The sequence below is a fragment of the Hyla sarda genome, chromosome 6 (genome assembly GCF_029499605.1).
Source record: "Hyla sarda isolate aHylSar1 chromosome 6, aHylSar1.hap1, whole genome shotgun sequence".
Lineage (NCBI taxonomy): Eukaryota > Metazoa > Chordata > Amphibia > Anura > Hylidae > Hyla > Hyla sarda.
The window spans coordinates 268,446,646-268,464,168 of NC_079194.1; the positions used below are offsets into that span (position 1 = coordinate 268,446,646).

At 42.2% G+C, this 17,523-nt stretch overlaps 1 protein-coding gene across 3 annotated transcripts in view; it reads right to left on the reverse strand.

The window, feature by feature from the left end:
• The window catches only part of LOC130277036 (ADP-ribose glycohydrolase MACROD1-like), a 656,083-nt gene that overhangs the window by 214,060 nt on the left and 424,500 nt on the right, over positions 1-17,523 (reverse strand). Inside the window, exon 4 of one of the 3 annotated variants that reach the window (XM_056527275.1) lies at positions 15,945-16,034. The exons of the other annotated variants lie outside the window; for them this stretch is intronic. Within the exon in view, the coding sequence (XP_056383250.1) occupies positions 15,955-16,034 (80 nt within the window). The 3' untranslated portion in view covers positions 15,945-15,954. Of the gene's footprint in view, positions 1-15,944; positions 16,035-17,523 lie in introns of those variants that run through there. 3 annotated transcript variants of the gene reach the window in all.

The following is a 17,523-nucleotide window of genomic DNA, read 5'->3' on the forward strand; positions in this document are numbered from 1 at the left end:
CACCAGACATGCAATAAAGTACCCTGAGCTGTACCACAGCGCCAACAAATGGGGGAGGCGTTAGGGTATATTTTAGCCAAGCGCTATGGCGTGTAGTACCAGTGGTACAAGAGCTTCCTAGAAGCCTCAAAATGATTAACACATTTAGAGTATTTTTGGGAACATCATAGACAAATTTCCACTGCTCGGATGAGAAGCTCTGTGCCAAGTCCTCCTCCCATCTGCGTCTAAAATTAGAGGCACCATCATCCCCCTTTTCAGTCAGAGCTACGTAGGCAAATGAAATACCTCTCGCAAAGGAGTCGTTATGGAAAAAATGCTTCTCATAAATGGTACAGGGCAAAGAGTCGTCCCACACGAGAGACCTCAAGCAGTGCCTAAGTCTAAGGTATTTATAAAAGTCCCTCCAGGACTCCGAGAACAATTGTACCACGGTAGCGAAGGGCAGCAAACCGTGGGCATCACTAATCACAGCTATATCAATGATACTCGCAGCAATCCAGGACGTAAAATCGATATCTACCAAGTAATCCCCTATAGCAGCCAGGGGGATATCTTTTACCCTGGGAGGGCATAGTCTTTTAATCTGTGTCTCCATATTCCACAGCCTGACAGCCGCAGCAATAGTAGAGAAAGCCGAAGAAGGAGCAGAGGTAGGATTGAAACGGAGAGCCCAGAGGAAATTATTAAGAGAGGATACATTCAGGACAGCGGCCTCAACATCCACCCCTAGGGGGGGGGTCAGTGTGCCACCACCACTTTTTAAGCTGGTCAAGTAACACCGCACGGTAATACATCCTAAGACAGGGAACACCCATGCCCCCCTCTTGTACTGGCCGATACAATATGCTAGCGCTAATTCTGGGGTGCTTCCCAGCCCAAATAAACCTCAGGAACAGTCCCTGTAGTTGCGAGAGGAAGGAGGCAGGTATTACCACTGGTAGGCATCTAAAAAAATATAGCACCTTAGGGAGGAGCATCATCTTAGCCGTGGCAATACGTCCGGACCATTTTTTAGGGATCAGGGAGTAGCCATCAATCTCTGTATTCAGCTGGGACCACAGAACAGCAAAGTTGGTGGGGATCAATAAGTCGCATTACTGGGCCCAAAGAGCTCATAGGGCTGGAAAGACAGATGATGACGTCGTCGGCAAACAAGCCGATTCTATGATCTATACTACCTATACGAACCCCTGAGACGTCCAAAGAATCTCTAATAGACTGCGCAAACGGTTCCATGACCAGAGTGAAGATAAGGGGGGACAAGGGGCACCCCTGTCTAGTACCGTTACTAAGGGAGAAGCTGTCAGAGAGGGTACCCATGGTGTAGATTCTGGCTGAAGGGTGCGTATAAAGAGCCATGATAGCAGACGCTAGTGGGGGAGGAAAGCCAAATCTGTGCAACACCCCCCTCAGGTATCTCCAATGTACCCGGTCGAACGCCTTCTCCGCATCCAAGGATAGCAGGAGAGAGGGCGTCCGACTGGAATGTGCTGCAGCAATAATATCGAGAAAGCGTCTCGTGCCGTCAACCGTCTGCCGCCCTCTAACGAAGCCCACCTGGTCCTTATGTATCAGGTCCGGAAAGACCTTATAGAGCTAGGGCATACAATTTGATATCACTATTTAAGAGAGATATGGGTCTGTAATTGGCAACGCTATCTAGCAGTTTACCTTGCTTAGGAATAGTGACGACCAGGGCTTCCAACATCTCGCCAGGGGGCATACCACTTTCTCTAATGCTTTTGAAGGCCCTGGTCAGAAAGGGGGCCACCGAGGGGGCATATCGCTTATAGAATTCGTTGGTGATGCCGTCTGGACCAGGTGATTTCGAGGGTTTGAGGGCACGCACACAGTCAAGAACCTCTTCTACAGTGAAAGGGGAACATAAATCCGAGGCCTGTTCTTGAGATAAAGAGGGGAGAGACATAGAGGACAAAAAGGAGGAGATAGCCGCCTCATCAGGATGTGGAGTAGCAGAGTCATTTTTAAGGTTATACAGTTCACTATAAAAATCTGCAAAACAGTTAGCAATTCCCTGGGGGTCTGTAATTTTGGAGCCATCGCTTCTAGTGATAAAGGGTATCCTACATTTGTTCTGACGTTTTTTAAGCTGCCTAGCCAACAGAGAGCCAGATTTATTACCCTGCCAGTACCAGTGCATCTTGAACCTTTGCAGCGCTAGCTCATAGCTATGTAATGAAAGGGAATGTAGACTGACATAAATCTGAGAGATCTCTCCAGCTAGGATAGGAGAGTAGGAGGCCATATTGCAAATCCGCAAGTCGCTTCTGAAGCTCCAGGATCTTGGTCTGACGGTTTTTCCTATCGTGGGCGTTTTGGCTAATGAAGTGGCCCCTAATCGTGGCCTTAAAAGCGCACCAGAGCATGGGATCGGCAACATCCCCCGTGTCAGTGACCCGGAAGTATGCATCTACCGCCAATTTAGTCGCCTCAGAGTATTCAGGGTTGTGGAGGATCAGGGGATTAAGCCTCCAAATATAAGTCGGGCGAGTGGCAAAGGACTCCCTAAGAGTTACACTAATGGGGGAGTGGTCCGACCACTCTATAGGCATTATACGTGCCTCAGATACCAGTGGCCGGAGAGAGCGGGAAACAAGGGCATAATCTATTCGGGTGTATATCTTATGCACATGCGAGAAGAAAGTAAAATCCCTCTCAGTAGGGTGAGATATACGCCAAATATCATAAAAATAATTTTGGGACACACTAGGGAAGAATCCAGTAGGCTCCCTCTTATTAGCAGTCGACGTGGAGTCAACACTAGGCCACATGGTCATGTTGAAGTCCCCTAGGAGTAAACAGTGACCCTTTTTCACAGATCCCAGCTTACGTAGAAACGACTTGAGGAAAGCACATTGCTTAGTATTGGGGCCATACAGTGTAGCCAAGGTATATTGGACATTATTTAAAAGACACAGTACAATTATATATCTGCCACAGTCGTCTATCACCGTTTGCTGAACAGTGATAGATAAAGTATCCCTAAATGCAATTGCTACACCCCCCTTTTTATGCACAGCATGCGCTTGATAGATGTACGGAAAGCATTTATTATGCAGTCTACCCGCATCTTGGGCAGATAAGTGTGACTCCTGCATGCAGAGGATGTCAGCACCTAAGTGTCTGGCCTCCCGCCACACCAAAGACCTCTTATATGGTGAATTGAGACCATGCACATTCAAGGACACTACCTTAAGACCCATAAACAGGCTCGCAGCATAAGCTAAGTGAAACCAGTATCACATTAGGGATAACAGTAACTGCCACGCATACAAGGAGACAGACATCTGGCAAGTGCGGCACGGACACGGAATGCCACAGGACACTCAGCAGACAAAACAAGTGAACGAGGACCCATCGAACGGACAACAGACATAAAAAACAAACAGCAACACAGAACATAGAAAACACATAAGCATCAATAAAGACCATGTGGTAAGTCTTGTCGGGGGAAGTAAGAGCAATCCACTGCAGTTAGGCCAAAAGTCTCAATGGAAATTGACAATATCCAGAGCGTCAATAGGCATAACAAAGAAAACCGTAATAAGGAAACGGGAACCAAAAAGGAGCAAAAATGGTGCCCCCACATTAGAGTCAGAGGACAGAGTGAAGCAGTCCAGGGGCATGGCGACTCAAGCACCTTATGACTTGGGCTTCTTCTTGCGATGAGAAACTACTTTCCAGTCCTCCTCAACTCTCACCCCTTGGGGTCCACCAGGGGACCGCTGAGCAGGTGGGTCAACAGGAAAGTTCCATTCAGCGCAGAGTTGCGCGAGGGCATCCGGGGAGGAGACCACATGCTTGGCCCCATTATGGGTAACGATAAGCTTCACGGGAAAACCCCACTTGTATGGGATCCCCTTATCTCTAAGAACTCTGGTTCCCGCCCCAAACTCTCGGCGCCTGGCCAGGGTAGCCGCTGATAAGTCTGTATACAGTTGTAGCTCAGAGTATTTTTCTGGAAGAGAGGGTGCCGAGCGCGCCACTGTCATTAACTGCTCCTTAATGTGGTAGAAGTGCAGGCGCAGGATTACATCTCTAGGTGTGGAGACAGGTAAGGATTTTGGCTTAGGAAGCCTATGGACCCTGTCCATCAGCAAGTCCATAGCGGAAGCCTGGGGCAACAACAGCGAAAAATAGTCGGTCACAAAGCTATTAAGGTCCTCCATTTTAACCGATTCTGGCACCACTCTCAAATTGTTCCGCCGGGATCTATCTTCCATGTCAGCAATCTTGAGTTTAAGAGCAGAAACCTCATCATCCAGAGAGTTAGTCAGATCCACCACCTCATTATGGGAGGAGGTGAGCTCCGCCATCTTGCTTTCTATATGTGAAGTACGGTGCCCCAGTGAGGAGAGCTCATGTTGAATGTCAGAAACTGCAGCTTTAATGTCTTCTTGTATAGAGGCATGCAATTCAGCAAGGAGTCCCCTCATAGCATGTTCAAAGATAGGTGCCGAAGAAGGCCCCCCCGGGCTGTTAATAGGACCCCCCGACTTCTGGGCAGGCTGATTCCCAGACCCCAGGGCTATAGAGGAGACAGAAGAGAACGGTACCTGCGGGGATCGCTGAGCCGAGGGCCCCGGAGGAGGTAGCGGATATGCCCTTTGTCCACAGCGCGCTGGGGGAGAGGAGGACGCTGATGAGGCACTTTCAGTGGCAGGAGACATTGTGCCGCCCAGCACGGGGAGAGCGGCTGTATGTGGAGGTGAGGCAGCTGCGCCATCTTGAGAGGCCTCCGCCGCAGGAAAGAACGCTGTGAGCTTCAGCGGGCTCTTCTTTCCACGTCTCCGGGTCATCATCAGGAGTTCGGCCGAGGTAGGCACCGGTGTGGACAGGTTCTGTAGCGAAAGGCTCGGGATTTATGCTGCTTAGCCGCAATCTGGCCCGAGGTTCAGCGGAGCGCAGGGATTATGTGACCGCCGCCATGCACTGCAGGACACGCCCCCTTTTTTTTTTTTTAAAGAAAACATATTTGGTTTCACTGCATGCAAAAATGTCTGAACTATTAAAATAGAAACACTATACGGATCCCACATAGTGAACAAGATAAAAAAAAAAAAAGCCAGAATAGCATTTTTTTTTCCTCCCAGAAAAAATTTAATAAATTGTATCAATTTGGCGTAGATCGGACTTTTAAATAACTCATAAAATCCACAAACCATGGAGCAACAACCAACACAGCTTTTCATTTTTTTTTAAGTAGGAAATTACAATATATTTATATATATAATTTGGGTATTGTTGTAATCATACTGACCTGATGAATGAAGTTTCACTGCACAGTGACTGGCATAAAAACAAACCACCACAAGTTTCAGGTCACAAGTAAATTTTATGTTTTATGGCAAAATGAACAATGTCATTATAAAGTACAATTGGTCCCAGCCCTCGTATGGAAAAATTGGTTAGAGCCATAATTAGAGTTATGACTCTTAGGAAAGAAAAGAAACATTAAACTGCAAAGATTTTTATTTCCTGTTTTTTTGGGGGTTGATGCACTGTTTTCTAACCAGGGTGCCTCCAGCTGTTGCAAAACTATAACTCAAACAGCCCAAACGATATAAAGTAGCCAAAGTAGTTTTGCAACTGCTGGAGGCACCCTGGTTAGATAACACTGGGTTAATGAGTGTTACAATACTGCGTGCTGTCAGAGATGAGGGTCTTTTGGTGACAGTAGTGTGGCGGCACTGAGGATGGCACTTTTGCTGTGGTCCTATAAGTATGGATGTGTTATGGCAGTACTGCCCGAGGCTGGCACCTTAAAGAGTACCTGTCACCAAATAAAACTTTTAATATAGTGTTCCTTAATTAGCACACCCTTTCCCATACACTTGCTTTTAAAATTATCAACATAAATATGTTTAAAATGTAATATAAAAAAATGGCCACTAGGTGGCACTGTTCTGTTTCCTGACACAATTAATACAGTGAGTTTGGTCTCATCCCGACCTGGCAAGAGTCCAAACTCAGGAAGTGCTCCTCACTGCACTGAGTTAATTGACAGCTGCACAGAAAGTGAAAGCTCCACAGATTCTCCCAGAAGGCTGCACAGACTGAAACCTACAGGAGAGCCTCACTGATAGCAACACAAACTGAAACATGCACAGAGCCTGAGGTCTTCTATTCATCACAACTCTGCATCCATGTGAGGGCTTTAGTGGTCCCCCAGCAGGCTTCAGTGATGCCATGCCTGCTGGAGAACACCCACTTTCTCCTGCTGGAAAATTGCAAGAAGTGAGCAAGAAGTGAGCAAAAAGAAAGATACACAGATTTTTTAAGGGCTGGTGGGGTGTTAGTAGTTAGGAAACATAGCCTGAGTTAGTTTAGAACAGTTTATTTGGTGACAGGTACTTTTTAATGGAGGTGCTGACTAAATGTGAGTGGCAAATGGTGTTTCCCACATCCCCCTTTATACGATATCTTCAGTATAACCAACCTGTGGTCATGGGCTGTAGGATCTTCCTTAATCCCCCCCTCTCTCTCCCACACACATGTTGCTGCAGTGCTTTCTTCAGTTCGGGGCTCAGTGACAGGACAGGCAACCGGGAACTTGGTGCTCCACTCAGCCTGTGTGTGCAGCAGTCCAGGGTACAGTAATTGGCTTCCTGTACTGACCATAGGGATCAGTACAGGGAGAGAACAGAGAGGACTGTGGAGCTACATGCTGCACTGCTCTCTCCATGTTAGGCCAAAGCCACTTAGAATCGCTCTGCCTGATCATTACACAGTGTCAACCTCAGTGTGGCATCTTTTCATCCCTCACACCAGTTTTACCATCCTGATCCTTAGAGTTTGTATTATCACTCCATTTCTTGCATTGTTTGCTTTTTGCTACTCAGACTTATATTTCCAGAATAGCACTATCAGCCTAGATCCAGGGATATTTCAGGTCTTTTGCATATGTATTTATACATTGCTTTATTTTTGTGTTATAATTTTGTTATTTGCAAAGACTTGTGTTACAGATCAGTGATTCGTCATTCCTGCATATTTGGATACCCACTTGTAATTTACTTTTGGATGCATATATTTTGTGATAATCATCTGTAATATTATTTATTATGGTCCATGGTAGAGTTTTTATGTGACAACCTCTGGTTATAATAATTATATATTTCTTGGGACAGTGCTCCTTTTTCCCCCTGCAGGGTTGAGTGTAGCATGCAGAAGATTAGTTGCCTTCACCCCGTTTTTAAACATTTTTTTTATTGATTTTAAATGTTTTGTGTCTTTGATGTGCAATAAAATGGTTTATCTTTTTTACACTAATTTGGATAATGTGCAATAATTTATGACTGCTAGTTTTTTGTTTTCTTTTTGGTAAGTGTTTGAATTTTTGGCAGTTTCTCTCACCTCCCTCACTACTTCAGCTGTGCCCATTCAACAATTCACTTTATCATTTTGATAATAAACGATGTAGGACTGTAGAAAGGTAGGTTTTGTTAAATTTTGCAACTTTTGGGATACTTTAGTTGTTTCCCATTGCACAAAGGAATTGAATTTGAATAAAGGACATGTTATCTTTATTTTGTAGGTCAGTCTGATTTACACAGCCTAGGAGTTAATATTTAGCTTGTTTCATAGTCTAATAGAAAATGCATGCCATACATATATGTACAGCTTATGTCGCCTAGGGGTTAATATTTCCTTTGATAGATGATGAAAAGCCTGATGTTATCCTTTTATACAAAATTTATGATTTTTTATTATTATATATGAGCCATTTATGAAGTAGTTGGAACCGATGTTTGATTAGTGTAAAAACATAGAGGAATCAGAAATTTGGTTTATCGACCCCTTAGCCCTAAAAGGCACCTCTTCACACACTCTGCCAAAAAGGGTTATGCCAAAAAAGAACATGCTCTAATACAAATAAGTGGCCATCCAAGTAATTCACTGGGAGGTAAAGCTGCTGTTTCTTAACTAAAGCTGCTGTTTCCTAGCATTTTTCCACTGTGATTTATAGGTAGGGTCCAGAATGGATGGACGGAGACTCTGGATCTGATCAAAGCTGTATATAATTGGTTTCCCAGCATGCCTGTTGGCAAACCAATACAATACAGCTTTGATCAGATCCAGAGTTTCTATTTGGTCCTCCGATGTTGGACTTCGTGTATGGTTTTCCAGGTTGTTGCATAGTCCCTCGCACAGACAAATTCAGTGCTGACTTCCACTTTAATGGGGGATTCCAGCCTCAGAAAAAAATTTGAAGGAAACTGAGGATCATATAAAATAAAAAAGAAACAATACTCAGCTGCCTCAATTCCCCACTTATATGTTCCTGTGATGATTTGACCCATTAGGAACTGCAGGGTTGACATGTCACAAGAACCAGGAAGCATTGGTGAGCAGCAAGGGCTGGAAAATGTCTGATTGACAGCTGTGAGAGAACAGGGCAGGGTAGTATTAATTCTTTTTATATCACCTACCTAAAAAAAAAAATACTTTAAAATGTTTTATGGGTTTGAATTTGGCACATAAAATGCATAATAAAGACCCTACCAGAAAAAAAAAAAAAAATGATTACTCGAATATAAGCCCAGTGTCATAAGCTTGTCTCTATTTAGGTCAAAAGATAGAAAATTTAGCTTTTTGGCTCTAAATATTTATGCAAGTCTCTCACAGAAAAGAATTCATGCTGTGCATTTTTTTTTTCTAAAACCGTGCCCTTGTATCATGGGACTTAGTGCTACAACATATACAAATTATACATTACACTGCTGTTACAGAGTCTTACCGGACAGCTAAAGTGTAGGTTTCAGAGTGCCTGCGACAGTGAAAAAGCTTTTTGAAAAGCACATGGTCCTCATGGGATGCTCACATCTTTTATTATATTAAATTGCTTTAATATGGTTAGAAACTCTGGAAAAAATGGGTCACACTATGTAAGAGTTAGAGAGCTTTACAGAATGTATTTGTTTTTTAGAGCTGTGAATTAAACATAATCAATTCTATTTATTTATATGTTTAATTGTGTTTGCATTTGATTTCATTGCCTGTGTCTGGGCCATATATTATAAATCCAGTCAATGCTTTGCTGTATTTTAAAATGAAATATTTAAATCTTTCTTTGGAGCATAAAGCCCCCTCTCCCTGTGTTCTGTCCCTTATACTGTGATGCAGACTTATTTATATGATCAATGGTGGCCATCTTCTATGTTCTATGAATGCAATATAAAGATGCAAATTCCTGCATGTCTTAAGATATCAACATTATAGAAAATATATTTGATGGAAAAATGCAACATTGACTTCTAACCTTGAAAAGAATAGGTCTAATGGGAAAAAAACTGACCAATGGTAATTAATATCCAGGCCAAGGCATCTTAATAACAGCTGTGCTATGCATGTTGCCTTCTATCTGCAGAGAAAACTGCTTAATTTTCATTGTGAATCAATAAGACTCCTGAGGATTTATTGGATAAGCATTTGTAATGTGTGATGCAGGGAATGTTAGATGGTATAAATTAAAAGTCAGAGGAATTCTCAGTACACTATGTGCTAGTTCCGCATTTGGGTTACGTGTCCGCTGTTGGCTTTTGAAGAAATATTTCATCTGTCTTTATCAGTCTGGTTTAGTTGGCTGTAAATACTCCTCAATCAGTTGTTCGAGGCTTAATAAGAGCAGAACTGATACATAGTTACAGTTAGTATGGTTGAAAAAAGACATACGTCCATCGAGGGAATTGAAGGGAAGGGTGTAAGGGGATAAGGGGAAACTGTTCACAAAAAAGCAAGAAATGCATAGAAATGTAAAAATGATAGGAAACACACCAGGGAAAACTTCTTTGTGCAGGACCTCATGGGTGGAGCAGGACCAAGTAATTTATGCACCACTCCCCCAAGACCTGGAAAAAGGGCATAACAAAATGTAAAGGTTTTGCCTGCAGCGTGCCTTTAAAGGGGAACTCCGGTGGAAAAAAGTAAAAAAACAAATGTTTTCAAATCAGCTGGTGCCTGAAATTAAAACAGATTTGTAAATTACTTCTATTAAAAAATCTTAATCCTTACAGTACTTATTAGCTGCTGTATAAAACAGAGAAATTTGTGAATTTATTTTCTGTCTGACAACAGTGCTCTCTGCTGACACCCCTGTCTGTGTCAGGAAGTGTCCAGATTAGAATCATATCCCCATAGAAAACCTCTCCTGCTCTAGATAGTTCCTGACACGGACAGAGGTGTCAGTAGAGAGCACTTTTGTCAGACACAAAAGAACTTTACAAATTCCTCTGTAGTATACAGAAGCTAATAAGTACTGGAAGGATTAAGATTTTTTAATAGAAGTGATTTACAAATCTGAAAAAATGAAAAATACACCCTGGCTCTATGGATCCCAGGCAGTGCGCCCCACAGCAGCTATGTATGTCAACCCAATGGGACCCCGTAACACCATAAAATATAATAATGCAATAAATATAATGTAAGGTTGACGGCAGCGCTAATAGGTACTTGTTAAAAGTGCAGACTTTGTATTTGTATGCACTTTACCATGCAGTCTGCACTTTTAGCAAGTACCTATTAGTGCTGCCGTCAACCTTACATTCTATTTATTGATTTACAAATCTGTTTAACTTTCTTGCACCAGTTGATTTGAAAACATTTTTTTCTCCTTTAAATATTTTTTCAAACTGTTGAGAACAAATAACTGGTTTCTATGTATTTAATATATCCATATGTTCAAGTTTGTTTGGATACCATTATGTCTATCATAATAACACATATGCCTTGTGACAATAACACGCGAAAACAATGTGGCAGAGGTGCCTATACAGTACATTTGTTGTACAGTACATTAACCAATGTTTTAGACAATCTGAGGCTATAATAAATTAATAACTTTGGGCTTATTATAGATATAGTATGTTAAAGATGAAGACTTTTGGCTGACTACACTGGCATTATAGTGTATATGAAATTATACCATATCAGGGATGTGTTGTATCATGCGTTGTGTTTCTTTTGCTGTAATGCATATCTTAAGAATGTTGATGTTCTGCCTGAAGCATCATTTATTGTATCAAGCCTATCATGCACATGTGAGGAAAACATCCTGAATGTTGTATCTGTGTATTGGTAACATTCATTATTATATATTTCTATCAGCACTTAATGTATAGAACACAGAGCTGTCAGGGTAATAATAAATGACAAGACAAACATGATAGGGGTTGTGTCATGTCTGCATGCAGCTAAGGCTACTTTCACACTGGCTTCGTGTCTCATACATAAATGGCCATTAGGCTCTTTTGTCTTTTTTTTTAGCCATTAACTGCCTTTTTTGGGATGGGGAAAAACGGGCAATAATGGGTTCCGATGGATCCCATTTACTATAATGGAGTCCGTAAGCCGTTATTTTGTAGCTGGAGAAAAAGACGGCACATGCAGTAATTTTTCTCCCCCTATTCTCCCCGGCTCCCCTGAAGGACGTCACACTGACGTCTCCTAACGACAGTGTGAAAGTAGCTTTACATGTGTTAACTGATTTATATACAGTGGATATAAAAGGTCTACAAACCTTTTTTAAAGAGCCAAATTCTTGCAATGTTAAGCACCTTTTGATTTCATTACAGAAATCAGTCTTTTTTGGGTAGGAGTCTATTGGCATAGCACATCCTGACATAATATTTGCAAAGGTGCTCCAAAATCTGTCAGATTGTGAGAACATTTTCTGTTTCTAGGCTTTCCCTGGGCCATTCCATAACGTTAATCTTTTTTGAAGCCATGTTTTTGTGGATTTGGGCTTTGGGTAACCACCCATGGAAAAGCTGGGCTCTCAATAGGGAAAGCAAGCTATGCAGAAGCTCTCTTCTCTAGTTATTAGAGTGAAATCTAGAGAGAGGAAGGAAGGCGCCTCATGTGCAGGATCAGCAGGTCTTGTTAGTGGGGGTGGGGGACGGTAATTCCCAGGCCGCTGGGAAACGCATTGCATTTAATAAATCCATTGATTTTATTTGGCTTCCTGATGGTTCCTCTCTGCGCCGGACGAACTCCTGAATTCACGGCCATCCTGTTTTGATTCTAGTTATTAGAGTGGAGAGTTTGCAAGTTCCTTCTATAACAAGTATACATTCAGTAGACATATAGAGGGAGATTTATAAAAACCTGTGCAGAGGAAGAGTGGTGCAGTTGCCCATAGCAACCAATCAGATCGCTTCTTTCATTTGTCACAGGCCTCTTTAAATATGAAAGAAGTTATCTAATAGGTTGCTATGGGCAACTGCACCACTTTCTCTGCACAGGTTTTGTACACTTTTGTACAACATATTTTAGTACACTGTAATGTAGATACATTTCTAGGAAGCAAAAAAGAATAAAAAATGAACAGTTTAAGGCACAAGTATTTAATAGAAATCTATACAATGCATTCAGAATGTCTTTCGACCCTTTTGTTTTGTGAACATTAATGTTTTTTTTCCCAACAATGCTTTCCTCAAATAACCTGCACTTAAAGTAGTACTGCAGGTATAAACAACTTATTTCCACAGGATATAGGATAAGTTTCTGATTGCGGGGGGTCCGACCGCTGGGACCCCCTGCGATATCCCGTAACTACCGTGGCTAAAGGACCCAGCACTACCGTGGCTAATGCTCGTGTTGTAGACCTCACTAAGAGGTCCCCCTCTATTCAGCTCTATGAGAGAGGCGGGGATGCATGAACGCTGCATCTCCGCATATCCCATAGAGATACATGGAGGGGGCATGTCAGCACGACTTCATGCTGCGGCCAACACACCTCTGCACAGGGAGAGCCATGGCAGATCGCAGGGGATCCGAGCGTTCAGATCCCCCGCCATCAGACACTTATCCCCTATCTGCAGATAGGGCATAAGTGTTCTATGACTGCAGTACCCCTTCAATACCCCACAATGAAAATGTAGAAATTTTAATATTGTTGCAAATTTATTAAACTGGAAAAACTAAAAATTTATATGGATATACAGTAAACATTTAGACCCTTTGCTATGGCACTTAAATGTTAGCTCTTGGGGCCTCCCATTTCTCTTGATCATCTTTGAAATGTTTTAGCACCTTGGCCACCCGTGATACATTTAGTTGATTGGACATGATTTGTAATGACATATCCCTGTCCATATAAGGTCTCACAACTAGAAATGCATACCAGAGCAAAATCCAAACCAAGTGGCAGAAAGAACTGCCTGTGTGGAGTCACAGATCTGAAGAAGGACACAAAAAACAATATTTCAGCACTGAAATTTTGGAAGAGCACAGAGGCCTCCATAATTTTTAACCCCTTAACGACGCAGGACGTATATTTACGTCCTGCGCCGGCTCCCGCGATATGAAGCGGGATCGCGCCGCGATCCTGCATCATATCGCGTCGGTCCCGGCGCTCATCAACGGCCGGGACCCGCAGCTAATACCACACATCGCCGATCGCGGCGATGTGCGTTATTAACTCTTTAGAAGCGGCGGTCAAAGCTCACCGCCGCTTCTAAAGCGAAAGTGAAAGTGACCCGGCTGCTCAGTCAGGCTGTTCGGGACCGCCGCGTTGAAATCGCGGCGTCCCGAACAGCTGACCGGACACCGGGAGGGCCCTTACCTGCCTCCTCGGTGTCCGATCGACGAATGACTGCTCCGTGCCTGAGATCCAGGCAGGAGCAGTCAAGCGCCGATAACACTGATCACAGGCGTGTTAATACACGCCTGTGATCAGGATGAGAGATCAGTGTGTGCAGTGTTATAGGTCCCTATGAGACCTATAACACTGCAAAAAAAAAAGTAAAAAAAAGTGTTAATAAAGGTCATTTAACCCCTTCCCTAATAAAAGTTTGAATCACACCCCTTTTCCCATAAAAAAAAAAAACAGTGTAAAAAAATAAAATAAATAAACATATGTGGTATCGCCGCGTGCGTAAATGTCCGAACTATAAAAATATATAATTAATTAAACCGCACGGTCAATGGCGTACGCGCAAAAAAATTCCAAAGTCCAAAAAAGCGTATTTTGGTCACTTTTTATACCATTAAAAAATGAATAAAAAGTGATCAAAAAGTCCGATCAAAACAAAAATCATACCGATAAAAACTTCAGATCACGGCGCAAAAAATGAGTCCTCATAGCGCCCTGTACATGGAAAAATAAAAAAGTTATAGGAGTCAGAAGATGACATTTTTAAACGTATAAATTTTCCTGCATGTAGTTATGATTTTTTCCAGAAGTGCGACAAAATCAAACCTATATAAGTAGGGTATCATTTTAACCGTATGGACCTACAGAATAATGATAAGGTGTAATTTCTACCAAAATATGCACTGCGTAGAAACGGAAGCCCCCAAAAGTTACAAAATGGCGTTTTTTCTTCAATTTTGTCGCACAATGATTTTTTTTTCCGTTTCGCCGTGCATTTTTGGGTAAAATGACTAATGTCACTGCAAAGTAGAATTGGTGATGCAAAAAATAAGCCATAATATGGATTTTTAGGTGGAAAATTGAAAGGGTTATGATTTTTAAAAGGTAAGGAGGAAAAAACGAAAGTGCAAAAACGGAAAAACCCTGAGTCCTTAAGGGGTTAAATGGAGAAATTAGAATTTGGAGTAACCAAGATTCTACCAAGAACTAGCTGCGCCACCAAACGAAGTAAGCAGGGTAGAAGAGCCTTAGTAAGAGATATTCAAGAACCCACTCTGGCTGATCTCCAAAGATCCTGGGGGACTTATCACTGTTGCTTTGGTAAGCAAGTTCTGTAGGCATTTTTTTTGCTTTAGCAATGTATGCACATTTATCATACTATCACAGGGGGGGGGGGGGGTTGATAAATTTGGCTTACATAAGCAAAAAACAATAAATCACTTTTGAATACCATTTTTTAAGCACACAAGCAAAAACCAATAAATGACTTCAGAACACCAATTTGCAGCTTTGAAAAAAATTTGATATATATATATATTTATATGTGTTTATTAAAAAAAATGTTACCACTTTTTTCCCCTAAATGTACTAACTAATTTTAAATTTTTTTTTTACTTCTCATTTCAGATCCGTGTATCCTGCGGATTACTTTAGATTTGGAGGACTACGGTGACCAGTGTTTTTTTTGTTTAATGTTAATAAAATGGATAATGAGGACTTTTGGGGGAGTGTTTTCTTAGAATACTTTTTTTTTTAAACGTGTTTATTTTTATTTACTTTACAGGCTTAGTAGTGTAAGCCGTCTTATAGAGGGAGTCCATTACTAAGCCGGGCTTAGTGTTAGTGACAAAAACAGCAAGTGCTAACCCCCAATTATTACCCCGATACCCACCGCCACAGGGGTGCCGGTACCAACAGCCCCTGTGCATCAAAAAGTGTGCTCCAGGGCCTAGGTGGTAACAGGCTGGCATTATTTTGTCTGGAGAGGGCCAGTAACAATGGTGCTCGCCCACCCTGGTAATGTCAGGCTGTTGCTACTTAGTTGGTATTTGGCTGAGAATAAAAATACGGGGAACCTTAGGTTTTTTGTTTTTGCATATATATATATATATATATATATATATATATATATATATATATATATATAAACAAAAAAAACATATAGGGTTTTATTTTTATTTTCAGCCAAATACCAACCAAGCAGCAACAGCCTGACATTACCAGGGTGGGCGAGGACCATTGTTACTGGCCCTCCCCAGCCTAAATAATGCCAGCCTGTTACCGCCTAGGCCCAGGAGTGCCATTTTTGATGTTCCGGGCCTGTTGGTACCGGCTCTTCCCAGCACCCGTGGCAGTGGGTAGCGGGGTAATAATTGGAGGTTATTGCTAGCTGTTTTTTGTGGCTAATGCTAAGCCCCGGCTTAAGAATGGACTGCGTCTATAAGACAGCTTCCACTACTAAGCCTGTCAAGTAAATAACAAAAAAAAACATAACATGTTTAAAAAAAAATTATTCCAAAAAGACACTCCCCCACAAGCCCTCGTTAACCATTTTATTAACATAAAACAGAAAGAAAAAAATGCTGATCATCGAGGCAGTCCACCAAATCCAAAGTAGTCCACAGGATACACGGATCTGAAATGAGAAAAGAAAAACAAGAAAAATAGGTTAATACATTTATTGTCACCCGCCCACGCATCTCCCGTGCTGCACGACTACAACTCCCAGCATGCCCTTACAGTAAGGACATGCTGGGAGTTGCAGTCATGTGGTGCGGGAGATGTGCGGGCAAATGACAAGCTTGGAGTTGTAATAGTGCGGCAGGGGGCATGTGACACCGCCCCCGCCACACAACTACAACTCCCAGCAAGTCCTTACTGTAAGGACATGCTGGGAGTTGTAGTTGTGCAAGCCAGGGAAGCGGGCAGTAATGCGCTCCGTTTCCTGGCCAGCAGTGATCAGAAAATCACTGTAAATTCATATTTCCCACCGGGTCCCGTGTCAAGGGCGAAAAATTTGAAATGACAGTAAACGGCGCCATAGCAAAGGAAGCCTGGACTGACATAACACTACAGCCACCCAGGACTCCCGCAGCCAGGCCGGGAGATGTGCAGGAGCTGTCCCTGCCATCCCTCCGTGTGTACCGCAGTGCTGAGGGATGGCAGACATGTTTCCTGCACATCTCCCTGCCCATCTGCAGGAGTCCCGGGCGGCTGCAGAGTGGTGCCAGCCCGGGCTACTTTTAACATATAACGGAGCTGCAGAGTTTTAGTCCCTACTGTAAGATCAAATTTCCCGCCAGGTCCCATGATTGGCTGCTCGGTCCCGGCCAATCACGGGACCCAGCGGGAAATGTGAAATTACATTAGGGACTCAAAAACTCCACGGCGCCGATGTATGTTAACCCCTTAAGGACGCAGACCATTTGGGCCTTAAGGACGCAGACAATTAAATTTTTAAGTTTTCGTTTTTTCCTCCTCATCTTCAAAAAATCTTAACTCTTTTATATTTTCATCCACAGACTAGTATGAGGGCTTGTTTTTTGCGCGACCAGTTGTCCGTTGTAATGCCGTCACTCACTTTACCATAAAATGTATGGCGCAACCCAAAATATACTATTTGTGTGGTAAAATTAAAAAGAAAACCGCAAATTTGCTAATTTTGGAAGGTTTTATTTTCACGTCGTACAATTTACGGTAAAAATTACATGTGTTCTTTTTTCTTTGGGTCAATACGATTAAAATGATACCCATGGTAACATACTTTTCTATTACTCTTGCGCTTAAAAAAAAAACGCAAACTTTTTAACCAAATTAGTATGTTTATCTTTTTCATTTTTCCGTATAAGCGGCGGTATGAGGGCTAATTTTTTGCCCTGTGATCTGTACTTTTTATTGATACCATATTTGCTTATATAGAACTTTTAATCCATTTTTAATAAATTTTTTTGGGAATAAAATGTTATAAAAAAAAACATCTATTTTGGACTTTTTTAATTTTTACGTTCACGTTGTTCACCGTACGGTATCATTAACATTTTATTTTACTAGTTCAGATATTTACGCACGGCGATACCAAATATGTATATAAAATATTTTTTTAACACTTTTTGGGGGTGAAATAG